The 25,052-nt window shown below is 32.7% G+C and overlaps 5 protein-coding genes across 6 annotated transcripts; 3 read left to right on the top strand and 2 right to left on the bottom strand.

The window, feature by feature from the left end:
- The first annotated feature begins 310 nt into the window (after positions 1-310).
- LOC111001544 (DNA topoisomerase 1) lies at positions 311-7,031 on the top strand. 2 transcript variants are annotated; one of them, XM_022271476.2, is made up of 10 exons: positions 311-459; positions 750-907; positions 1,108-1,467; positions 2,183-2,276; positions 2,454-2,618; positions 2,970-3,066; positions 3,319-3,484; positions 4,264-5,561; positions 5,708-5,984; positions 6,268-7,031. In XM_022271476.2, the coding sequence occupies exons 1-10, from the start codon at positions 421-423 to the stop codon at positions 6,368-6,370; spliced, it is 2,757 nt and encodes a 918-aa protein (XP_022127168.2). In that variant the 5' UTR covers positions 311-420; the 3' UTR covers positions 6,371-7,031. The 2 variants fall into 2 exon arrangements, with proteins under 2 accessions (XP_022127168.2, XP_022127174.1); XM_022271482.2 differs by lacking the exons at positions 311-459; positions 750-907; positions 1,108-1,467; ... (2 more) ...; positions 2,970-3,066; positions 3,319-3,484 and adding an exon at positions 4,030-4,178.
- An 862-nt stretch (positions 7,032-7,893) lies between these two features.
- LOC111002835 (ATPase WRNIP1) lies at positions 7,894-13,421 on the bottom strand. The gene is made up of 8 exons (XM_022273093.2): positions 13,081-13,421; positions 12,766-12,984; positions 12,304-12,476; positions 11,860-12,111; positions 10,264-10,414; positions 9,468-9,651; positions 8,823-9,068; positions 7,894-8,060 (listed from the first exon to the last, which is right to left on the bottom strand). The coding sequence occupies exons 1-8, from the start codon at positions 13,342-13,344 to the stop codon at positions 7,954-7,956; spliced, it is 1,596 nt and encodes a 531-aa protein (XP_022128785.2). The 5' UTR covers positions 13,345-13,421; the 3' UTR covers positions 7,894-7,953.
- Positions 13,422-13,739: 318 nt separating this feature from the next.
- Positions 13,740-20,608, top strand: LOC111002778 (protein O-mannosyltransferase 1). Its single transcript, XM_045630443.1, has 9 exons — positions 13,740-14,004; positions 14,335-14,519; positions 15,046-15,347; positions 15,991-16,153; positions 16,320-16,634; positions 17,524-17,806; positions 18,822-19,089; positions 19,382-19,599; positions 20,005-20,608. Exons 1-9 carry the CDS (start codon positions 13,894-13,896, stop codon positions 20,524-20,526), a joined length of 2,367 nt encoding a protein of 788 aa, XP_045486399.1. The 5' UTR covers positions 13,740-13,893; the 3' UTR covers positions 20,527-20,608.
- A 204-nt stretch (positions 20,609-20,812) lies between these two features.
- LOC111002312 (proteasome subunit beta type-7) lies at positions 20,813-22,383 on the bottom strand. The gene is made up of 4 exons (XM_022272469.2): positions 22,214-22,383; positions 21,698-22,134; positions 21,283-21,488; positions 20,813-20,977 (listed from the first exon to the last, which is right to left on the bottom strand). Exons 1-4 carry the CDS (start codon positions 22,273-22,275, stop codon positions 20,846-20,848), a joined length of 837 nt encoding a protein of 278 aa, XP_022128161.1. The 5' UTR covers positions 22,276-22,383; the 3' UTR covers positions 20,813-20,845.
- A 480-nt stretch (positions 22,384-22,863) lies between these two features.
- LOC111002584 (basic salivary proline-rich protein 2) lies at positions 22,864-25,050 on the top strand. The gene is made up of 2 exons (XM_022272739.2): positions 22,864-23,366; positions 23,712-25,050. Exons 1-2 carry the CDS (start codon positions 23,145-23,147, stop codon positions 24,834-24,836), a joined length of 1,347 nt encoding a protein of 448 aa, XP_022128431.1. The 5' UTR covers positions 22,864-23,144; the 3' UTR covers positions 24,837-25,050.
- The last annotated feature ends 2 nt before the right edge of the window (positions 25,051-25,052 follow it).

Raw genomic sequence — 25,052 nt, 5'->3', positions numbered from 1 at the left:
TTTGATGCTAAACGGGTAATAAGATGTACTGTAATATATAGCTGTATGTTTTATATAAAATCATTGAATATGATTTTTTTTTCTTAAAATGTTTATTTTATTTATCTAATCCTAATTAGTTTGATACCTGCCTTGTATCTATATTTCAAAGCCGAAAATATTTAGTTTACATATACAGTTTTTTCCATCTACCTCTTTTAAAAAATAACCCGAGGATCTAAATGTATGCCTTCTCCAGCTGACATTGATATTTGACAGCTTGACATTCTTACGAATTGCGCTTGCGTAGTGTGTCCATTGTCGACTCTAGCTCTAGCAAGCTTCAGTTTTCAATTTCAACTTTGAGCTCACTGCTCAGCCGCTCAGTACGCCGGCTTCATGTAATCTTGATCTCGGAGTAACGGAGTATACGTAGGCAAAATGATGGAAAATCCTACCAGTGATAATGACTGTGAATCCGTAAGTAGTACAATAATTTTAAAATAAACCGTAGTTTTAATTTACGTATCTGTTATGTGTCAATATCGCGCATATATTCATATTTACTAGTGAAGGACCGAGCGACAAAGCTAAAATTTTCTAAGTCCCAATATGGCGTCTACTGTACTTCTCACATTGAATAGAACCCAAGCCATGCTAAAGGGATGAATCTATTTATGTTTTGCAATTTTTTGCATTGATTGTAGTTTGTTGTTCAATTTCGAAATAAATACTATAATTATGGTAACAATTTTGGTTATTTTTCAAAGGGTAAAGTAAATGGCGATAAAAAGGAACACGTGAATGGTATACATAACGGATATAGCAGTTCCGATAAACATAAAAGTAGCCATAAATCGTCAAGTAAGGACAAGCATCGTGACAAAGATCGCGACCATAAGAGCTCCAAACATAGCAGCTCCAGTGGGTGAGTGTTCTAGAATATTCCTTAATCTTACTTTAGGTTCTTTCAGATATCATTTAAATAGAGTCCATTAAGAATATTACAATATTTTTATATGGTATAGTTAAATTTACAAGTTACCAGTTAAAGACTAGGTTATGTTAATCATGTCTTTTCTGAATATTGAGCAGGTCAAGATTAACTTATTGTTACAAATATTTTAGCGACAAGCATTCTAGCAGTAAAAATCACAGCAGCTCACATAAATCTTCAAGTAAAGACAAAGAACGGGATAGAGAACATAAACATAGAGATCGTTCAGAGAAGGATAAAGAGAGAAGTAGTGACAAAGAGAAACATCGAGACAAAGACAAGGAGAAAAGCGACAGAGACAGGGATAGGGGTGATCGTGACAAGCATAAATCAAATAATGGAGAAAAAAGAAAGGATAAGGAGCATTTGTCATCAAAGGATCATAAATCTAAAGACAGAGATAAACACCGTGATCATGATCGACAGAGGAGTGACAAGGATAAACACAAGAGCGAAAAGCACTCAAGTTCCAAAGATAAAGATAGGCACAGGTAATACTTAAAATTTATACATTTTATGATTGTATATTAAAAATTTGTAGATTAATTAAGTTGTCCTGTCATTATTGCAATCATGCATCAATTTTTATAATTTGAAGACAAAAACAATATACTAACTAGAAGACATTTAATGCTGCTAATGTAAAATTAATGAAAATATATTAATAATATTAGTTGTAAAATGAAGTATAAACAAATTTGATAAATTTAAAGTTAAACTTTAGGGAGTTTGAAAAACTACAAATTGACATGGGTTGCCTTGTGCATGCATATGTATAATTGTACTGTTTGTACATAAGCGGCATCTCAACCATTCTGTAAAATGATAATAATATGCTATTAGTAAGCAAGTAATTTCTAAAACTTCATGTGCACTCACTGTTTGTTAGTACATTCCAAGTTGTCAAAATGTACATGATGGGTGTCTATAAAATTAATTTCTGTTTGTTGTGATTTCTATGCACATGTTTACCTCAGCTTCTAAACTGTAGTTATGTTATTATCTATATAAACACACTAGCAGCTTAATAAGCTGATGTGCACATATTTTGAGATTTGGAGAAAATATCCAATCTATTTTTAAAAGAGTTCTCTTTCAACTGTAAGACAAAACTAAATATTCCATTTGCTTAAGCTTCTTAATTAGATTGTAATAAATAGTTTTTTTGTGTATATAACCTAAGTTATAAATGATTTCTACTTCTAGCTCCAGTAAGCACAAGGAGAAAGACAGAGAAAAGTTAAAAATTAAATCTGATTCAGATTCTCAAGATTCACCAAGAAAAGATGATCCATTGCAGGTGTGCTTATATTGAAATAATTTAAGTTAAGAGGAATCAATACATGTTATTCAATTATATAAAATGTTGGTTTTTCTGACATTGTTTCTGAGTAGTGTAATGGTAATATTCTATTATTCTGTCCAATCAAGAAAAAATCAGATATTAATTGCAGGTATTTTTTATTATTTTATATAGATTGATGAAGCTTCAATAAAGCTAGAGATAAAAGAAGAAAGTGAAGATGGATTTGCAGGAGCAAATACAACTGCCTCATCATGTGATTACTCCCTTTCACAATTTAAGGATGAGCCTCTTGGTGAACTACCAGACGAAAGTGAGAGTGAAGAGGATATTCCACTGGTGAGAGCTTAGAAATACCTATATATAGTCAAGAATACAATTCCTCGGACGATTTGGCAGCATAGGAGAAACTATTATTTAAAGGAAAAACTAAATATATAGTAAAGTAATCTGATATAAAAATAATATGTATATAAATATCTGAATTTTCTGAACTCACTTGTATAATTCATATATTTAAAAGATTAATGACTAATTTTAGATCAATGTGTAAAAGTATGTAAACTATATCCATAGAATTTAAAAATAAAACCTATTTACTCTAGTAACAAGTGTGAAACACAACACAGCTTGTAATTCACAGCCTATTAAGCCTATTGCAAGTCTAAATATATCAATTTCAATTTTAAGACTGAACGCAAGGCAATCAAGAAACGGGCTATCAGTGATGATGAACAAGATATACCTCTGTTGCAAAGGAAGAAACCTAAGAAAAAAATTAAGAAAGGTAAGTAAAATCATGACTGTGCTACATGTAGTTATGATATAAATATTTTATAACCTGGCTGTGAATTGATTTATAGGAATTTAACTACATACATGAAATATATGTTTGAGATCCAGAAAAAGGCACAAGTAAATACATCTAAACCAAAAATTCTATTTTGATACTAAATAATATTTATTTGTGGGTTAAAAAAGAATTTAGGTTATTGTTTTTGGTTGGTAATATACATTATTTTCGGTTATTCTGCCTTAGAACCAGTTGATTATGACGACGATGATGAAGAAGAAGAAGAAAAACCCAAAAAGAAGAAGAAACAAGCAGAAAAACGAAAAGTTAAGACTGAACCAGATGAAATCCCTAGCCCCACTAAGCGAAAGAAGAAGGATGGCAAAGACGAGGAACAAGAGGTTTGGAAATGGTTAGTACAATAAAAACCTTTAAATTACAAACGATTTTCAGACGGGCATGTAGATATTGTGTTATTTTCTTAGGCATTCCAGAACGTGGCAGAGAGTTTTGAAACGTTATCCCTCTGGTGATCGGCCTTGTTTACCTTGTCACTATGTTTAATCATTACCATATAATCCAGAAAGTCCAACAAAAAGCCAAAATTTTAAATATATATCAGAGGCAGACTTAACACTAAGTGTTGTTTCTGAATCTATAGTCATAATCTGTATATGAGAAAGTCAATTGAATTGTTTTATTTTAAACAAAAATATAGTTCAGTCTCGATCTCTTTTTACTATTCTATATGTATAGATTAGAGTTGTAAATTCCATTCTTTACATTGGAAAGATGACTAAATTCCAAGAGATTCACAAGTACACTAGTAGATGGCGTTAACTTATAGTGTTATATGTTCTATATTTACATAAGATGGCGTTGGGATTGCTTGTGTGACCGCACTAGCATGACGTCTAGGTTATAAACGTGACGTTCGTGACGTTCGTGACGTAAAAAACTAAACATAAGTTATCGTAATGAGGTTATCTCGATATAGCTATGTTAATCAATGTAAGAATTTGGTTATTTGAAGTAAAATCGATTTTACGAAGTAGTGTTGTCGTAAACCCTTTATTTGTAAGACAATTAAGAGTGCCAAGAAAAAAGTAATATTCTTGTGTTGTGGTAAACGGAGCATGGTTGTTTTTGTTTTTATATGGATTAAATACATGTTTTACATGTGTTTTTTAGGTGGGAAGAGCAGAAAAATGATGATGGAACAAAGTGGAGGTTTCTGGAACATAAAGGTCCAGTGTTTGCACCTCCCTATGAACCTTTACCACCAAATGTCAAATTTCGTTATGATGGAAAAGAAATGCGGCTTTCTCAAGACAGTGAAGAAGTTGCTGGATTCTATGCTCGAATGCTTGACCATGATTATACTACAAAATCTACATTTAATACAAATTTCTTTAATGATTGGCGTAAAGTTATGACATCAGAAGAAGCAAAAATAATAAAGGACCTTTCAAAGTGTGATTTTAAGGAAATGCAAACATTTTTCCTAGATCAATCTGAAAAAAACAAAAATCGTACTAAAGAAGAAAAGGCTGCACTGAAAGCTAAGAATGAAGAAATACAGAAAGAATATGGTATTTGTATAATTGATGGGCACAAAGAGAAGATAGGAAACTTCAGAATTGAACCACCTGGGCTATTTAGAGGTCGTGGTGAGCATCCAAAAATGGGTATGTTAAAAAGGAGGGTTATACCAGAAGATGTTTCTATAAATTGTTCTAAAGATAGTAAAATTCCCAAACCACCCCCAGGCCATAAGTGGAAGGATGTCAGACATGACAACACTGTTACATGGTTAGCTTCATGGACAGAAAATGTTCAAGGTCAATCAAAGTATGTTATGTTAAATCCAAGCTCAAAACTTAAAGGTGAAAAAGACTGGCAGAAATATGAAACAGCTCGTAAACTACACAAGTGCATTGACAAAATTAGAGACCAGTATCGTTTGGACTGGAAAGCGAAGGAGATGCGTGTTCGCCAACGAGCTGTAGCATTGTATTTCATTGACCGTCTTGCTTTGAGAGCTGGTAATGAGAAAGATGATGACCAGGCTGATACTGTTGGTTGTTGCTCACTCAGGGTCGAACATATTGAATTGCATAAAGAAAAGGATGGCAAAGAATATGTTGTTGTGTTTGATTTCCTTGGTAAAGATTCTATAAGATATTACAATGAAGTCCCAGTGGAGAAGCGGGTGTTTAAAAATCTCGAATTATTTATGGAGAACAAAAAAGACAGTGATGATTTATTTGATAGATTGAGCACTCAGACACTAAATGAGCATTTGAAAGATTTGATGCCTGGTTTGACTGCCAAGGTCTTTCGTACTTACAATGCATCTATCACTTTACAGAGACAACTTGAAGAATTAACAGACCCAGATGCTACTGTGCCTGAAAAAATTTTAGCTTACAACAGAGCAAACCGTGCTGTTGCTATACTTTGTAACCATCAGCGTGCTGTACCTAAAGGTAATTTAAGATTTTTTTCATTAAAAATTTTAGATAAGTAGTCTTAAACTCTATGTAATATATAATATAAATGATAAGATTTGGAGACAATAATATTTGAGCATTGTTGGCTTGAGCCTGATTATCAAGGCATTTTATTCTTTTAGGTCATTCAAAATCTATGGAGGCTCTCAAAGAGAAAATACAAACAAAGAGGGACCAAGTTGATGAAGCCGAGGAAGATTATAGGCAAGCCAGCAAAGCTGCCAAACGAGGCTCTGTTAAGGAAAAACTTAACTGTGATAAGAAAAAGAAAGCTTTGGATCGCCTCAAGGAACAACTGAAGAAGCTAGAATTGGATGAAACAAATAGAGATGAAAACAAAACTATAGCCCTTGGCACATCAAAACTGAACTATCTGGATCCACGTATATCCGTATCATGGTATGTAAATTTCATGGATTTTATTATGTTAAAAATAATTCATTTTTATACAATCTCAGAGAAACGGATACACCCTTGAAATAAGAATGCCTGTAGAGCCAACCTTATGTTTAAGCAAGCTATTTGGTTCTACTTTCTAAATCTATATAATATACATTGAATAATGTTGTCGTGTCCCTTTTGATATAAATGGTTGATTTATATATTTTCCTTTATAAATGTTATTTTTTTTATTGAAGAAATCTGAAATTATTTATTGACTTGTAATTATATTTTGCTTTAGGTGCAAAAAGCATGGTGTACCGATCGAGAAGATTTACAACAAAACACAGCGTGATAAGTTCCGCTGGGCAATTGACATGGCCGGGCCGGACTATGTCTTCTAAACTTGTAGCATCAGCTACTTTATATATTTTGTTTCAATGTAAACATTCTACTTTACAATTTTTTTACTTTTAGTTTTATGGTCTTTTGACATGAAACAAATTGTATGTGAAAATCAAAAAATAAAGTTGTTCCTCACATTAGGATCCAAATTAGAAGTCTGATTCTAATTTATTTAGACAAATTTAGTTGCCCTTAGCTTAATTTATATTTGTAAGTATTATTGTAAAAATCTTGGAACTTTTTCGTATCTCATTTTCTGTTTTAGATAATTGACATAAATGTCTGTGAGTGAATGATACGCGTGTATGGTATTTCTGTAGTCGCTTTGTAAATATTAGTGAGGCTTTTAATTACACGGTAAATTACATAAGCAATCGATCATTATTTTACAAATAAAGCATTCGCATACATCATGAAGTGCTCCATAGGTTGTAGGAATTCTAAGTATTTTCTGCACAATGTGCAGCTATAATGTTGTAAAGTAAGAAATAATGTTATTTTATTTTTTATAATTACAGACAATTTTGGAATAGTGAGGATTTAAAAAGGTACAATGTTGTAGATAATTATAACTATAATGTCTACTTCTTGTAAATAATGAATTTTTACCATGTCATAAAAATTGTGAAATGAGATTATCAAATAAAAATGACACTAGGAGGTTATTCTTTTATTTAATTTTGATTAAATTAATCATTGGGTGAAACTACACTATCTCTATACCATTTACCAAATATCCTAAAGTTTGTATGTTGAGTGAATGTATGTACTCCTATATAGATGGCCAAAAAGTCGTGGATCAAGCGCAACTAGGGGATTGTTTTGTATCGTGAAAGTAAATCGTGGCCATAATACCTTTTCAGAATCCCTATTAAATGCACCAAAACATTGTAATAACACTGTATTACAATGTTTTTTGTTTAACACTTTCTGGTAAAGTATTTTTTTTTCAGTGGGGTCCAAATTAGACAAATAGTTGATTTGAGAAAATTTTATTTCGTAAAACTTAATATTATCTTCAATACCAAATAAACAACCATAAATAGTATGTTTTAACACAAGGTCTTATTAATACTAATCTAGTGGATATAAAAAAGACACAGGTGCAGGTGTAGATTTTTTCGAATTTCAATAAGAATTAGTTAAAAATAAGATTTTTCGATAAATCGCCCCATCCTTAATCCCCACCACCCTTACTCATAGTTGCGTTGCACGACTTGCTCTCCCTGTATATTTTTTAATCGTCAATCCAGACACCAGATGGAGTTTTATTTCACATTTTTTATATTAAACGAAAATATGACTATAAACCACATACAGATAACTAGACTTAGCGCGAACTATGCTCCGGTAAGTCTCATTTCTACCACTAGATTATTCTCTGTGGAATCCAATTTGTTTCAGGTTGAAGGGTAACCAAAATGCTCAAGAAAATGATAAATCAAAACGGGGGTGTCTGCTCTTTAGGTCTATATAAATAAATTATTCTACTCTGGGGAATCTATAAAATGAAATGCAAAACAGTAACTTATTGTTTTAATGATATCACAGTACTAAACTATCTTAAACTACTTTTACATAATTAACAATCATCTGAATCTGTGAAAAAATTAACATCTTGCATTCCTTCTGGCAAATAGGTAAGTCCAGAACTGTCTTTATGGTTTTTATTATATCCTTTGGCATATCCTGAAAATGAATTGTATGAACATTTGGTAGGTATCAATTTGGGTGACTGAAACATTTATAAAAATGGGATGCAAGTCTTTCTTACGAGTTAATATAGTTTACTGTAAATAAATAGTTTGGGTAGTCTTAAAATGCTTAGCAATCTCCCCAAAGTGATACTTTTCATTTGCAAAGATATTGTATGTGACGAATTATTGTCAAGCCATCGTAAAAGTTTATTTTCGAAAAAGTCTAACCAATATATGTAAAACACCCGAACCCAATAATTAATCCACAATCTCAGATAGAAAACAATCTGAGATTGCGTATTGTCAGACCGTGACAGTCGATCGATCTCCTGTCTGCATCCCAATAACCAAATCCTACAAAAACAATCCATTTTTGGCGACGGATAGAATGCAATCTCTTCGCTCTTTACAATTATATTTGATAATCAATATAAAGTAAATAAAACCGTACTTATAATATTTAAATATATATGTCTATCTTTAAACATATCAAATACCTAATTAATTTCTTTAAAAACTGGTGTAAGTTAAAATCTTTCGATATTATTGGCACAGTTGCACTGTCATTTTCAAACAAAAGTCTATCCACATACACCGATCCAACCTACCATGGATACCTTGTATCGACAGATGCCTATTACAATCCGTCGATCGGTTATTGGTACATTTTTATCAACATTTGGATGAAGATGTCTATGTCAGATGGTCAAAAATGGACTGAGATAGGTTTGGGCATAAGTTTATTTAAACTCACCTAATTCTTTCATAAGCTTCGTAGGCGCGTTTCGCAAATGCATAGGAATCGGAGGCAAGGATCCTTTAGTATCTCTCAATGTGTGTTGAACTCTTTTCATGGCATGATACACCTCGGTGCTTTTGGGTGCCCGAGCTAGTCTGACGGCACATTGTGCAAGAAGTACGTCACATTCCGGCATTCCTATATGTTGGCAGCCGTGGAGGCATGACACGGCTTCAACTAGTGCATTAGGATCACCCAAGCCTTAAAAAATATTGAAGACTATCGGTGGTTTTATCAACGATAGATAGGTCGTGTTATAAACCCCAGCATTCCTTAATAAATATACTAATCCAAACCTAGAAATTAGCGTGTTCTATAAAATAATTAAATTCTTCAGCTTTATAAAATTGAATATCGATTGTATGCCTATTACTGTTTTATCGAAGAAAAATATTTTTTATTATATTTTTCATTACAAAGATTACATTATACACTTGGCGATTTTTTAATTTTAACTTGTTTGCAGAATGTTTGGACCGCCGTGTTTTCTTAGTTTCTCAAATTCTCCCGAAGATGGATCTTAGGGTGAGATTCAGAGCATAAACAAAGTTTGTCTCTGAAGCCCCTAGGGAATAATGATCTAAATCCAAAAATGCTAACCAATGTCTTCACAAGCCGTCCTAATCAGCCTTCGAGCGATATATAATGGATCTTCCCCGCCATGTAAGGCTCTAGTGGTCCAATACAAAGCTGCATTATCGTCGCTCGCACGAATTGATTTTTGTATAGCAGAAATTATATTGTAATGTTCATCCCCTTTTTTGTCAAACAGTATATGGGTCCTCTGGAATTAAATTAATGATATGATTTAAACAATTTTATTTATTAAATACTTCGTTGCAAAACTATTTCAGATTGGTCATTAGTGTATTTACTAATAATTTATTTATTTAAATAAAATATTTTTTAATAATCTGTGACGGGTGACTACTACTAATGACCATTAGGTATCACGTGACTGACGTATAAAATTTTTGTTTGTTTGGCTAAGGGCGGCTTTCTTGCTTAGAGCGATCGCTTAGTAAAATATGGTAAACGCAAGAAGTGCAAAACTACAAATGATATAAAATAACTTAAATAAAGGATAAATAATCAATTTAAACATAATAATGTAAAGGACACTTGAATCACGAAATTTTAACTAAATTTAAGGTTAATTGACTGTAAAACCAGTAGCGGTTCAAATGGTGGTCTTAGCCATTTTATACAAATGAACTCCTTCAACATGTTATAAGAAGCATGATGTAATATTAGTTGCAGGTGCTTACAAATATTTTGTAAAAAAAAAATCCTAAGCAATTTAGTAGAGTGTCAGAGAGTGTTTATTGCCAATTCTTCTCATCTGTTCTACTTCCTTGATTTGGCAGGAAATGTGAATTTTAAGCCATTGTTTTACCTTAATTCCATCTTTTATTTCTTCAAGAGTGACTGATGGATCATTTGGTTTCCGTGAGTTAAGTGTGAGTTCCAAAGCGCCTAAAGCAATTCTGGCATCACCATCACACATCTCTGCCAGCCATTGTAACGACGATCTTTCTATTAAACATCTGAAATAAATATTTATTATCTTTACATCGAGATCGATCCAAAGCGATAAGGCCACCAGTTACCCTCAATTATCATTCATTCAATTATGTTCAATTTTGATTATGTAATGCCACAAAAAGTTAACAAATTAATTAATTGATCTTACTCTCGTTCGTCGACAATACAGGGCGTCCCAAAGTTATGGGACATGATAGGAAAGTACCATAAATATCGTAGATAGGGTATTTTATTGAAAGAACACTTTGTTATTTAGTTTTTTTTAGTAATTCTGCATTCAAAGATTTTATGAAAATAACTTGCCTCGTCTGGGAATTTAACCGAGTTTAATAAAAAAAAGCCCCTACTTTTATGATGCAAATCGCAAGAATGGCCATAAATTAATAACTCTTCTTAAGTAATACAATTTAAAAAGAAAGGAACAACGTGCAATCAATCATTTTAATCAAATTAAAAACATACATGAAACTGCCGCAGTCAATTAAGCGGGTATTTTTTTTTAATGAATAAAATAAATGCTCGAAATGTGATCCGAGTTTTAATGATTTTTTTAAACTAAACTTGGATCACGTTTCGAATACTCGATATGATATGACACAATCCATTGGTACCAATCCAAATAGGAAAACATTAATTTAGAAAATCTTTGCTCTCCAACTATTATGAGGCAGAGCTCCATCTTGTTGCAAGATTAACTTTTCTTGATCCGCCGCGGAAAGATTTCTTATCTCATCTCTTACAATTTAAAGTATTTCTAAACACTTTCCTGTGATCCAGGTTCCTTTGGAAAAATATAAAAAAAACCGTTTTTTTAAAGGTCCATACCAACAGTTGAGTGCAAAACGCACTTGGTAATTTGTTTCAGTGACTCGTAGGGGATTTTCTTTAGACCAAATACGATTATTGTCGCGGTTATACCTACCGTTATAGCTAAAGTTAATCAATGCTAACTATGGATTGTTAACATCGCTTTTCTAACGTCGTTGTCGGCAATGAATAACTTTTTACATTGTCCTTTCTTCTGAAATACTATGTTATTTAAGAAAAGTTATTAGTTTTTGACCATTCTTTAGATTGGCATTATAGGGGTAGCATGTTAAGTAATTTTAAATCTACTTTAAGGTACTTTTACTGTATATAGGATTTTGACATAGAGGAAATCTAGTTAGAGCTCATTTATAAATCTCATTAAAAATACATATGCATGCAATTTTCAATCCAAAAGAAATAGGTTGGAATTTTTTTAACATGCAAACCTTTTTTGCTTTCTAATAAATGATTCTATTTATAAATTAATGTACAATTAAATTAAACATGTTTAAGTTCAGTTAGGTAATTGTTACATAATATGGAAAAAATATTTGTATTTTAATCACTAGCTATTAAAGATTATAATGTTTATGAAAGCATATAATTGTGTTGAATAAGTAGTTGTTAGAATACTTACTTAGTTTCACCAAATTTACTCTGTCTCTCCTTTAAATTATCTACAATCATAGCCAAATTATTTTTGACAATAGTTTTTTCTAAAATCTGTAAAACATTTTCAACTGACAATTTTTCCAAAACAATAACTCGGCAGCGGCTTAAAAGAGCATTATTTAAACTGAAGGATGGATTCTCTGTTGTTGCACCAACCAATGTTATTGTTCCACTTTCCACATGAGGAAGAAATGTATCTTGTTGTAACTTATTAAATCTGAAATAATAAATCACCTTAAATATAAAAGTTTTTGGAAAATAGATTGACATTTTGAGTGTATAGGTTGATATAAGTCTTGCCACAAGCATTGCAGGCTCACAGGCAAGTTCACAGTTACCCTATTGTAAACAATAGCTGAAATGTGCAAAGAAAGCTAGTAATTCTTTATAAAATTTAACATACAATCACCTATGAATCTCATCCATAAACAACACTGTGTGCCTCTTAAACTGGCATTCATTTTTAGCCGCCTTCACCACCTCTTTGACTTCATTTACACCACACATGGTTGCTGATAACTTCACAAATCTAAGTGTTTTCAGTTCTTTACAAACATTAGCTATTACATTTGCCAATGATGTCTAAAACAAAAAATTTGTTAGTAGTCATACTATTGGTAGACTTTCAAGATACATTTTATTACAATGTTTTATTAATACAAAACTGGCTTCACTTATATCACATTTTTATTGGTTTTAAATACAAAAAAATATGTAAGGAATGAAAACATGAAAAGTTTTATAAAAGGTCTAACTTAGTCCTGAAATAATCATTACAAAGTAAAATTGTCTCATAATAAAAAACCTAAAGATGCTTAATCTTTTAATTTACTTCTTGCATTTACCACGAAAATTCCATACAAAACCATACCTTTCCACAGCCTGGTGGACCCCATAAAATCATATTTGGTATTTTTTTGTTAACAAGCATTGAATGTATCATGGAGCCTGGTCCAAATAAATCTGTATGTCCAATTAAGTCTTCTAACAGAGATGGTCTCATGAATTCAGCCAATGGAATATTTTTATCATATGTAAGAGATTCTGTTATTGGTATCATTTCTTGGTTCATCTTTGAATTATTTGGCGTCTAGAAAATAAATATAACTATTTTATATTTATTTTGATGGAAAAAGTAAATATTATATGACAAAAAAGCCTATTAAATATGATTTCAATAGAATACCTTCACGGACACTGGGAATTCTTTCGCAGTTATACTACCACTAGCTACATCAGTTTTTATACGTTTGTGTGTTGCCGAGTCAACAGTTTCATTGTCATCGCCATAAGAACCCGCTCTCTTTAGTTTATTTTCAGTTTGTGTATTTAGAAAAATACATTTATTTACATGTGTTTCAATAATACTTTGTGAAAACTTTCGTTCACATACAGGACATTGAAACAATTCAGATTTTAAATTAGTCTCCACTGAATGAGAAAGGGACATAGTAAATACTTCTAAGCCTATTATATCAGTTTAAAAGTCTATATTTTGTGAAATAAAAGAAGAGATATTAGTTTAAAACTTTGTTTACAAAATTCAAAATTCTGTTACCACAGATAAGAATTTCAACCTTTATTTAGAACGTGAGATTTTTAGTTTATATGTATTTCGATGATAAAATATGAAATTCATATTATTAATGAATAAGACAAAATGTCGAATTTTAATTTAATTCTTCACATTCTGTTGCAATATTATTAAATAAAATTAATTTGAACGTAAGTTATTATATACGTTCAACCGTAGATAGAGTATAGTACCATACTCCATAGTCCGCCTACGAGCCTTTTATTTATATAGATGAATAGTTGACAACTGACACCAAGATATTAAATACACCACAAATTACAAATGTGAAATGCCACAATTACAAAACAACCGATCTTGAATTTAAGTCCTCACTTCTCACTGAAACATTTAATATTTAATTTCACGTCGATAACTTTTTATTTCATATCTTTATGATAAGTAGCTACATAATTAACCATTAAAATGGATACATCGAAAGGAGTTTTGAAGAACCGGAAAGCTAAGAAAAAAATTGGTGAAATCCAAGAAGTTTCAGATTCAGATAATTATACAAAACTGGCAAAACGAGAAGTTGTACGTAACTTAAATTGTACATTATTTAACTACAAACAGAATGTATAGTTAGAGCTGTAAACAAACTTGACTTTCGTGATTAGTCAGAACTTTCATTGGATCTCATAATATTGACCTATTTACTCATCATTGGTATCTAAAAAGAATCCTTAAACCTAAGAAACTTATTTAATAATTTAATAGCTAAAAAAAATAAATTTAACTTCATTATTTAATAGAATAATTTTAACAACTTTAATATTAAATGGATGTAAATTATATCATACTTTATAATGTTATGTTGTTGTTCTTGCTTTCATTTAAGGAATAAAATATTATTTTTAATTTCAGGGTGATGGAGCACCAGCAGATAAAGATTTTCAGGAACAAAAAGAAGTTTTAATAGTATCTAAAGAAGATGGTGTATCAAAAAAGCAATGTTCTGTCAAATTTGAGATTGATATAATTTTTCTTGTGCTTTTAAGTTTGGGTCTTTGCACTAGACTGTATAATTTAGATAACCCTCATTATATTGTGTAAGTTTCTTTTTATTTAACTATATATAACATATTAAAACATTTTTAATCAATTTCTATGTCTATCAAATTTGTCATATGGTTAATTATGGTAATCTCAGGTATTACTGTTTCAAATTAAAAAAATAATATTGTCTTAGATATTTATCAGGGATGCCTATTATTTATTAAACTACTACCATTACAGTAGGTACAGAGCATCATTGATAAGTTAAAAATCCATGACCGTGTATTTTGTGGTCAACATACTCTATCAATTTTTATGGTAATCAAATTATCTAGTCATGTAATACATTTTTTGTAGTTTCTTGAGTGTTCAACAGTTAGCCTTAACCTAATATTATTTGTATTGAAAAATGTTTAAATATTATAAATAACTGCTATTTTTGTTAGCATCTTAGGAGATGACATAAAAAAATGGTGAGAATTCAGCTATTGTATTATATATCTATATGACTTGTTTGTAAATACAGGATTTGTTGTATCTGAGTAATTGAATTTGTTAAAAAATAAATATTTGTTGCAGTTTTGATGAATTACACTATGGTCGATATGTATCTTTATATACAAAAGGTGTATTTTTCTTTGACGCACATCCACCATTAGGAAAAGAGCTTCTCTACATTGCCAGTAAGGTAGCGGCCTATGATGGAAACTTTACATTTGATCGGATAGGTTCACCATATGCTGACAATGTGCCTGTCACAGCTTTAAGAATAGTACCTGCTATAAGTGGAAGTCTTTTGGTAGCTATTTCATATCAATTTATGATGGAGATATGTTTTTATCAATGGACAGCGATTCTTGCAGCTTTATTGGTTTTATTTGGTGAGTTTTAACATAGTTTGTATACAAACTACTACTGGATGTTAATTGATATAAGATGATCCTCAACCAAAAACAAAAACAGATTTTTATGACATCTTGTTTCTGCCATTCCTATCCAAGGTACTTGAACAACCTGTCCATGAGCAACTATATGTATTTCTTAAAAAACTTAAATAATACACATCTAGGTATTGCCCTGGTCATGACATGACTACTCAGCTGGTCATTCACGTAGGCATGGACAACAAATAACTTACAATTCCCTCATAATTCCCCTTTCTTGGCGAATCCTTCAGGGTACTACTATCTGGTTAGTCCATTCTCTATCTTCCTTTAAATCACTACTGTATGTAATTACCTGTCCGCATCATAGCCCTAACTCCCGTACTAACTGAAATTATCCCGATTTATATGTCTTTTTATTGTGGACATATGTTTTCATTGTTTTTTTTTTTAATTTGTTATGTCTAAGTAATTATATATCTTATGTAGGCTTGTCTTTCTTGCTTTTACTTAATTTAATTTATTTTTTCCTTACAGTGGTTGTCTGGATGAGATTGTTCAAAAGCGGCCGCCTATTGGCTACTTTTTATTTAATTATTTTAATTCAATTGTATTTTATTGATTTCTATTTTGGTTTCAGAAAATAGTTTGTTAACACAGTCCAGGTTTATGCTCTTGGAAAGTATTCAAATTTTATTTGGCATTTGCGGAATACTTTGCATAATTAAAAGCAATCGTAAAATTGGTATTTCTTCTGTGTTGTGGCTTTGCTTTGGAGCTATATCTGTAGGATGCTGCTTCTCGTGAGTATTTTCAAAACATATTATATCCTATAAAAAAAATTGAGCTTATGTTTATAAACATTTAGTCTAGCAGTTCTTGTATATGTTATTTTAATTGCTTTTATCAGAGTAATAAAAATGTATATTCTGGACCTGTCATGCATACTAATACTCAATTTTTTTGCAGAGTAAAATACTCAGGATTATGCACATATTTCTTAGCATTCTTCTTAGTGGGTCAACAAATGTGGAGACGTATAAGTGAAGTTCAATCAACATTACGTCTGACTTTTTCAATTCTATGGAGGCTAACTATATTGATAGTTATACCATTAAGTGTTTATGTAGGAGTGTTTTATATACATTTAGCATTACTTCCAAAGGCTGGGCCACATGATAGTGTGATGACCAGTGCATTTCAGGCATCGCTTCAAGGTGGCCTTGCAAGTATTACAAAAGGACAACCGTTACATGTTGCTCATGGATCTCAGATTACACTAAGGTAAATGTTAAAAGATACCTACTAACACTACTCCAATAGGTTTTTTTATATTTTTCAAATAATTGACATAAAAATCCTAATCTTTCGTAAAACTACTTATTTCACTTAAAGTGGTACATCCATTCTAGTTTTTTATACCTGATTCAAAAGACTGGCATCGTTCTCGAAAACTCCCTAATATCACCTCACTTCAGTTGAACCTGCCCATTTGTTCCCTATTCTCCAATTAAATTTTAGACTTTGTGCTTTGTTGCGTTACTTGATCCGGCTTACTTTTCTTCAATGGTCAAAATTTTAATTTTCTATTTTAATATTATCGAGATATATACAGAATTTAAAATGTATTGCGTGTTATTAAGCACACTTTATGCTTTGTCACGTATATGAATAAACCTTTGTACGTAAAACACTCTCACCCTGAATTATGACATTCTTTACTAGCCAAGAATTTCGAACTCATAATTCAACACTCTGGGGTGGGCTCGATACTATACTCCATATATATTGTCAAAACCTTTTACAACGAAATCGTTTACAAAACATACCGTTTATTTAGACCAAAATCAAAGGGTCCCGGCTAAATTCTAAAGTATCAGATACTTAAGAACAACGTCATCGCCTATTACGACTATCGGTCTTTACGACCAAATATGAGTAATCCCTTCGATGTCGTTATAACAGCTTTTTTTTTTATTGATAAAGTTTGCCAACGCTCGGCACACTGATACATTGGTAAAAACAAACACAAAATACAATTTTAAATGTGATAAGCAATTAGAGGCAAACATGACATTCATTTAGAGCACATACAAATATCAATATAGCTTAACTGTATATATATTCTGGGGTAGAAACAGATCACTCTTCCATATACGCCTATGTCTTCCAGACACTCTCATGGCCGAACATGTTGGCTCCACTCGCACGCACACGTATACCCCGTAAAATACGCGGACGGGCGTGGTTCCTCTCATCAGCAGCAGGTCACCTGCTACAGTTTCAAGGATGTCAACAATTGGTGGATAGTAAAGAGACCTGATGAAGCGTCTCTAACTGTCTCTTACCCACCGGATGCTATTCGTCATGGGGACGTGGTGCAATTGGTACACGGGTTGACTACGAGAGCGTTGAATTCGCATGATGTCGCTGCGCCCGTGTCGCCTCAATCACAGGTAAGATCTTGGCCCGCAGCTTGGAGTTATCCATAGGGCGATACATAAGCTTCTTTACTGATAATCATAAATTTTCAAATAGGATCAATAGATGATAATGAACCATATAAGTCACTAGGTATCTTGTTTATCGATACAGCTAGACTTGTTTATTTTAGGTACTTTCACAGCTTGATGACTTATGGCTTATTATTATGAGGTCATGCTGCTGATGTCGAATCTATTTTCATCCTGCAGAAGAGGGCTATTCATGCAATCTATAATTTAATAAAATGTAGAGAAATCTGAGAGATAAATTCAAGGAAATGAATATACTTACCTTTTCCTCGCAATATATTTATGAAAATATCATTTATGTACAAAAATAGTGATAATTTTACTAAAATAGAACATACGCAGGCTGCAATGTCCCTGTACAACTAACTATCTAAAGTTAGTATGTAATTATTTTTTGGGGAAAGGGATAATCTTCTTTAATAAAATCCCAGAGGCTCTTTAATCTCTGCCTTTTGATAAATTTAATAAAGGGGTTAAGGAATAGCTGTGTAAAAAGGCTTACAATACAGTTAGCGATTATCTACTTGATAGAAGAGCCTGGGACCATTGCTAGACATTTTTTTAATTAATCTTGAAAAAGATAACAATGATAGAATGAACCCAACAAAGAATAGTATAGTGTTTTACAATGAGGTCCTATTTCATACAATCACTGAACAGTCTATTAATAATAGTAATTCTCATTTAAATTAGTCTTATACTAATAAAAATTCATCAGCATAATAATACTATAAACTATTTAATTATACCTCGTTCTTTAAAAGGAAAAAGTTATTTTTCATTCTTCTTATTATTAATGTTATGTCTATATCTATGGAGCTAACGATTATATGACGTCTCGTTCTATTAAAACATTTCGTTCATTTGAAATCTTTATCACCAATGTCCTCAGACAGAGGAGGAAGTAGGTACCTATGCTTGAAAATACACAATACTTATAAATAACTTTTAATTTTAGGAAGTATCTTGCTACATCGATTACAATATATCGATGTCAGCACAGAATTTATGGCGCGTGGAGATTGTTAACCGGGAAACGGATAGAGACACTTGGGACAGCATCAGGTCACTTGTGCGGCTGATCCACATGAACTCGGGGTCTGCTCTGAGATATAGTGGAAGGCAGCTACCCCCATGGGGATTTCATCAGCACGAGGTTGTCGCTGATAAGGTGATCACGCACCAGGATACAGTGTGGAATGTTGAAGAGCATCGGTATTCCAAATGTATGTAAAGAAATAAGACATATAAACTTAACGGTCACAAACATCGTGATATTGACCATTTCCTTTTGTAACATCAGAATTCAGGAAAGAGAAAAATGTCTTTCCGTCTCCTAATTGTACATTGTACTGGTACATATCTGAATTATTATGTAATCCTAAAGAAAACTTTATATTTGTATGTGAGTAATATAATTAACTAATAATTGAGGCGATTATTTGTATTTCAGTGTTTAAATTTTTTCAAATTATATCAAATTTGTTTAAACCTCGTTTTCTATTGATTCCTTTTTAGCGGAAGACAAAAAAGAGCGTGAACGCGAACTAGTAACCGCTGAAATGATACCAACAGCTGCTACAAGATTATCATTTTGGGCTAAATTTTGGGAGCTTCAGTACAAAATGTGGTCGCACTCAAGTGACGCGCCTCAAGGTCATATGTTCGCTAGTGAGCCCCAAGATTGGCCCTTGCTCCAACGGTCTATTGCTTATTGGCTTTCACCACAGTCTAATGTAAGTATTAAATTACATAGAAATCTCTTGTTAATAATAAGACGCTTATTTCTCAAATTGTTTGCAGTAGTTAATTGATTTGTTATAGTTTCAGGCTCTTTTCCTTTACACCCAATAGGGTGTTATTGCTATATTGATTATTTTTCTATTCAAAAAAATAGTATATATAATTTAAACAATCATAGAATCGGTTTCTTCACGTATGAGTTTTATTTAGCACATTTCGTAATTCAAACCAGTGGTGACGGCACAGCTGCAATTCCTCCAAAATTCTTACAGCTCTTTAAATTTCAATAGCAAACTGGGTGTTTTAATTTTTCACTTCGATATAGCCCTTTCAATATCCGTTGTTCTTAGAAAAAAAATAATAGGTGCTTACAATGCAAGTATTTTGGTGTTTTACAGGCTCAGGTACACCTAATCGGCAACCTAGTGACGTGGTACGCTGGAACACTTTCCGTATTAATGTATGGAGGGCTTCTTGTACTGTATGCTATACGTACAAGAAGAAACATTAACGATTTACCGCCTAGCGCCTCACAAAAGTTCTATGACGCTGCCTATATCCTCTTTTTAGGCTATTGGCTACATTATTTACCATTTTTCTTCATGGACAGAACACTTTTTTTACACCACTATTTACCAGCGTATATCTTCAAAATTCTTCTCCTATCGTTTGTTATTGATCATATATTTTTCATCCTTCATATTCGTGAAAAAACTAAATCGTTAATTCATGTTTTTATATTTTTCGTTGTCGTATTTCTTGCATATGTTATACTCACTTTTAAGAAATTCAGTGTTCTTAGTTATGGTAACACAGATTTAACTGAAACTGATCTTATGAATCTCAGATGGAAAGATACATGGGATTTTATTTTACATAAAAAAAATTTGATACTTATACACTTAAGACTGCTGTTGTAAATCCGTCCATCAGATAATGTTTTATGTAACTTTTTATTTTAAATTATATTTTTTTATAAATAGGGTATTAATAAAGTTTTATTAATTTTAATGTTATTTCCATAATATTGTATGTAAATTAGTTATTTAATCAAAACTTTAAAAATAGAATCTCACATTTTTTTATGAAGTATTATTTTTAAATAATTTTTTTTATACACATTGTATATATTTTATTTACTTTTTAGTAATATCTGTATAAATAAATTGGTCATATGAAATACATTTAGGAGAGTGAAACAGAAAGTAATGGTTACAATTTTATTAAAAGTAATATGATTTAGTGAGATGGTTCAACTTCCATGGGTTGCACTTGTTGGACTGATACAGACTCAACTTCTAGAGGTATAACCCTAGTTTTCAATACTGCAGTCGTGCCTAGTGCATACCTGTAAGAGCCTTGCTTCTTTCCCTGTAATTTAAATAAATAACTTCCATGAGAATCATCATACCAGTTGCTTGAATTGTAGAAATGCTGCAGTAAATTGGAAAACATAAAATACTGGTAACATTTTTTGCAATGGGGATATGGTTAAATTTGTCAAAAAACTTTATTTTATATACAACTGAAAAATAGTATGGATAATGTTGGATGATAATGCCGCCAATGGTCGCTGACACTGCCTGAGGGCATTGAAGTGTGTTGCTGGCCTTTAGGGGTCGAGACATCTGACTCACTTCTATAAGTCCTATTGGTGGTAAATTTACTTGAATTACCTTAACATTGGCTTCTTCATATGTTCGTAGATATTGGGCTGGACCAGAACTACGGATTACACAAAGATCAACATTTGATCCTGAGCCCAAATCATTAAAAATACCAGCAGCTATAGCATCCCTTACAAGTTGCTTGCCTTCTTCCTCAGACATGTTTGGTTTCCAACGAGACTCAAAAACAGCCATAGCTGCTAGAGATCCAGAACCTTAACAGAAATGTTTACACAAAGATTAGGTAGGTAGGTGGACTCTTTACTGCAATTAGACTCAAATTTAGTCTGCTTTGCATAAAAATACAACACAAAGATTGATATAATTACAAATACTTTTTTTGGATGTGCATGCTGGCAACTGGCTTTCTTTATATTGTTTATATATTACATGTATCTACCCTAATGTAGATATTAAAACTTACCCATAGTAGCATAAGGCAGCTTATCAACAGATCCATGGGGATAAATACAGTAGATATGAGGCCCAGTGCGATCTACCCCACCTAGAACTAAAGCTGCTCCGATATGACCTTGGTAACGGAATAGCATTCGCTTAAGCAATGTTGATGCAGTTTCAACTGGCACAACGCGACCCGTGTGTAAACGTTGTAGCTCTAATTGAGAAGAAACCGACTGCGTGGTCATCTCCGTATCAGCAGCTGTACCAGCCCCACAACAGTACATGTTTGCCGCAAGATAATGAATTTTTTGGCAGTTCTTGTCTGAAACTACGGTATTCTCAGTAGCTCGTGTGTCAGCCCCAAGAATGACACCATCTGCGTAAATAATCCCAACGATAGTTGTGCCGGTCTTAGTCGCTTTAGGAGCAGGGAAGCCTTTGTGTTCAAGGAAAGCATTTCTGTAAGTTAATTAAAAATTAGGTCTGTATTTCTCAGTAACTTTATAAATCGCCAGTCAAACGTGAGTTTTTTACTTACCGTTGGCAGTTTTCAAAAGAAAATCCAGGTGTCGGTAGTTCGGGAACTAAAACTGATGCCATATTTTAATATTACCTGAAACTGTTTAAAAAATATACTTTAGTAACTTTTAAGTTTTACAATTTCCAACAATGAAATAGCAAAATTTGATGTGATTTATTTTGTACCTATTTGAAAATTTTAACCACAGACTTACTAAAGAAAACAAGAATGTTGTAAATCTATGGTAAGGTAAAACCATAGATTAATATCATAATGTGAACAGATCCGAGCAAGAAGAACTTAAGCGTAGAAACCACATTAAATAAACAAACGAAGGAATATGTTGAGCTTTTATTTAAACTGTTGTAATTACATTTTAAATACAAGAATTACATATCAAGTCAACGTTAATGTTTTATAATTATTGACATCAAAAAAAATGCAAGAATATTTGTATTATTAATTTCAGGAAGAAAGTATTATGGAATCAAAATACTAGATTATTTAAAATATTATTAAGTAAAATGTTTTAAAATTATTAATAGTAATTGGTTTTACCATTTGGTTAAATATAACCTATAGATTCATTGAATTGACTTACCATAAGTTAACTTTCTATGGAACTATTCTGTGATAGGGCGACTATTCTCTCTAGTCTGTGCCTTAAAGCTGCGGCCTGTGCGTGCCCCTGCCCCCGCCTCACAATTCACATTGTCCTGAACCAAAATGAGTGCTTTCGTAAATTTTCATAAGCTTTAAATCTCTTTAAATACAACGATCCAGTCTCAATGACAATTATATCGTTTTATATGATAAATTATACCAAAAAGTGAATTTTTAAGTAACTAAGAAATTTGGACATTTTGCTTGTAAAGCTTCTTTTTAAACGAAATATCCGATTGTTCATAGTTACGAAGGGTAAGAATCCATCTAGACTCTAGAGCATAAAATGTCTGTAGCTTTTGCACCGCGCGGTAATCGTCCGCCCTTAAGCCCGGCACAGATTCAGAAAATGTTAGATGAAAATGCTCATCTGATACAAACCATACAAGAGTATCAAGCTAAGGGCCAGCTGGTGGAATGCCACCAATATCAACAAGTATTACACCGGAACCTAGTTTACTTAGCTTCCGTGGCGGACGCTAATCAAAATATTCAACAAATTTTACCGGTAAGCACCTTTTGGTTATTATATGTTATCATATGTTAAACAAAGCCATATATTCAATGTAAACCATGGTTTAGATATGTTTCTAAACCAACATGCAGAAATAATAATTTACTTAAAGGGACCATACCAACCACATGGCAAATATGTTGCCCAAAGTGTTGTTGAATGCAATTTATTTTTATTTGATAATCTATTAAACTATCGTAACAAAATACTAAACAAAAATTATTTCTGTAAGTATTATTAAAAACATTTCTTTCTTGAATACAAGACTAATATTCATTATCAAATATAACTAACTATAAGTATTTAATAAAACAGTGGAATATTATGTATTTATTTTAGCCTCCACATCAACTTGCTCAAACAGGGAATGTACCCCAAGGTGGAGTTAATCCTCCAGTTAGTGGTGGTGAAGGTCCTGGTTCCCCACAGCAGCAGTACCGGCCTCCTTCTGGAGTATCTACAGCCCCTACACGACCAACCCAGTCATATGGGCAAAGACCTTACCCACAAAATCAGTATCAAGGACAATATCAAGGGGCTTATCCACCACAAGGAGGATATGGCCCACCTGCACAAGGATATGGGCCACCAAATCCAGGGCAACAACCTCAGGGATATCCACCAAATTCTACATATGGACCACCTATTACTACAGCCCCAAATAACTATCCTCCGTCAACACATCCAGGACCTGGTTACCCACCATCTTCTGGACAGCAACCTTATGCACCACCTCCAGGTAATCCTCCTGCAGCTGGTTCTCCCTACCCAGTTAGAGGACCTAGTCAACCAAATTATACAGGTAATTCAGCATACCCACCTCCACAGTCCGGTCCCAACTATCCAAATGTTGGTGTAAGCTCATATAATGCTACTACATCTCAACCACAACCATATCAATCTCAATCTTTTCAAAATACAACACCAACTACAGGGTATGGTTCAACTCCTGTCTCTCAGCCAAATAGATCACCTCAGCCTCCCCCTAGTGGTTACACTTCACAAAATCCGCCTAGTTCTGGTTATGGCTCACCTTCAGCCCAATCACCAACCTTTAATTCAAGTTCCCAACATGGCAACAATCAACCATCCACAGCCCCAGCTCCATCAGGTGTACCACCACAATCAGGACCTCCTGGTCAACAATACCCTCCATCTGGACAACCATCACCTTATCCTCCTGCAAGCCAACCTCCATATTCAAATCCTTCTTCTCAGCCAGGAAGTCCTGCTCCACCAGTTTCTACAGCTCCGCTTCCCCAATCATCATATCCTCAAAATCCACAAAACTATCCCCCAGCAGCAGCAGGTTATCCTCCTCATGCTTATCAGCAAGGCTATCCTCCGAGCCAGTATCCACCCTCGCCTTATCCTTATGCCAGAGCTCCAGCTCCAGGAGCTCCCCCACCTGCAGGAGCACAACCATATCCTGGTTATAGCTTCCAACCCCCTAACCAACAGTAAGTATATATAACAGTACCGTTCTAGATTTAGCATGTAATGTTATGAATTATGCTTAATTTTAAGAATTAGTGTTGTGTGGTTTATTTGTGAATGATTTTGAAGTATGACTTAAATTAGGTACAATTACTTTTATAATAAGGTTTTACTTGTAGTAACTCTATTTATAGGTCCTGAATCATCCTAAATAGTGTTTATGTACAAATATTAATAAATTTT

The sequence above is a fragment of the Pieris rapae genome, chromosome 12, assembly GCF_905147795.1.
Source record: "Pieris rapae chromosome 12, ilPieRapa1.1, whole genome shotgun sequence".
In the NCBI taxonomy this organism is placed as follows: Eukaryota; Metazoa; Arthropoda; class Insecta; order Lepidoptera; family Pieridae; genus Pieris; species Pieris rapae.
The sequence above is the reverse complement of the archived record's forward strand: the minus strand, read 5'-3'. Positions and strand labels throughout refer to the sequence as shown.

Coding starts and splice junctions, on each gene's coding strand:
- LOC111001544 (XM_022271476.2), top strand. CDS start 421: ATGATGGAAAATCCTACCAGTGATAATGACTGTGAATCC. Junction 2,619..2,969: donor GTGAAGAGGATATTCCACTG/GTGAGAGCTTAG, acceptor TTCAATTTTAAG/ACTGAACGCAAGGCAATCAA. Junction 5,985..6,267: donor CCACGTATATCCGTATCATG/GTATGTAAATTT, acceptor ATTTTGCTTTAG/GTGCAAAAAGCATGGTGTAC.
- LOC111002835 (XM_022273093.2), bottom strand. CDS start 13,344: ATGTCCCTTTCTCATTCAGTGGAGACTAATTTAAAATCTGAATTGTTT. Junction 9,652..10,263: donor AAATAAAAGATGGAATTAAG/GTAAAACAATGG, acceptor ATTTAATTCCAG/AGGACCCATATACTGTTTGA. Junction 9,069..9,467: donor GACGGCTTGTGAAGACATTG/GTTAGCATTTTT, acceptor ATATTTTTTAAG/GCTTGGGTGATCCTAATGCA.
- LOC111002778 (XM_045630443.1), top strand. CDS start 13,894: ATGGATACATCGAAAGGAGTTTTGAAGAACCGGAAAGCTAAGAAAAAA. Junction 16,154..16,319: donor TCTGTAGGATGCTGCTTCTC/GTGAGTATTTTC, acceptor ATTTTTTTGCAG/AGTAAAATACTCAGGATTAT. Junction 17,807..18,821: donor CCGTGTCGCCTCAATCACAG/GTAAGATCTTGG, acceptor TTTTAATTTTAG/GAAGTATCTTGCTACATCGA.
- LOC111002312 (XM_022272469.2), bottom strand. CDS start 22,275: ATGGCATCAGTTTTAGTTCCCGAACTACCGACACCTGGATTTTCTTTT. Junction 22,135..22,213: donor TCTTTTGAAAACTGCCAACG/GTAAGTAAAAAA, acceptor ATTAACTTACAG/AAATGCTTTCCTTGAACACA. Junction 21,489..21,697: donor GCTGCCTTATGCTACTATGG/GTAAGTTTTAAT, acceptor ATTTCTGTTAAG/GTTCTGGATCTCTAGCAGCT.
- LOC111002584 (XM_022272739.2), top strand. CDS start 23,145: ATGTCTGTAGCTTTTGCACCGCGCGGTAATCGTCCGCCCTTAAGCCCG. Junction 23,367..23,711: donor ATATTCAACAAATTTTACCG/GTAAGCACCTTT, acceptor TATTTATTTTAG/CCTCCACATCAACTTGCTCA.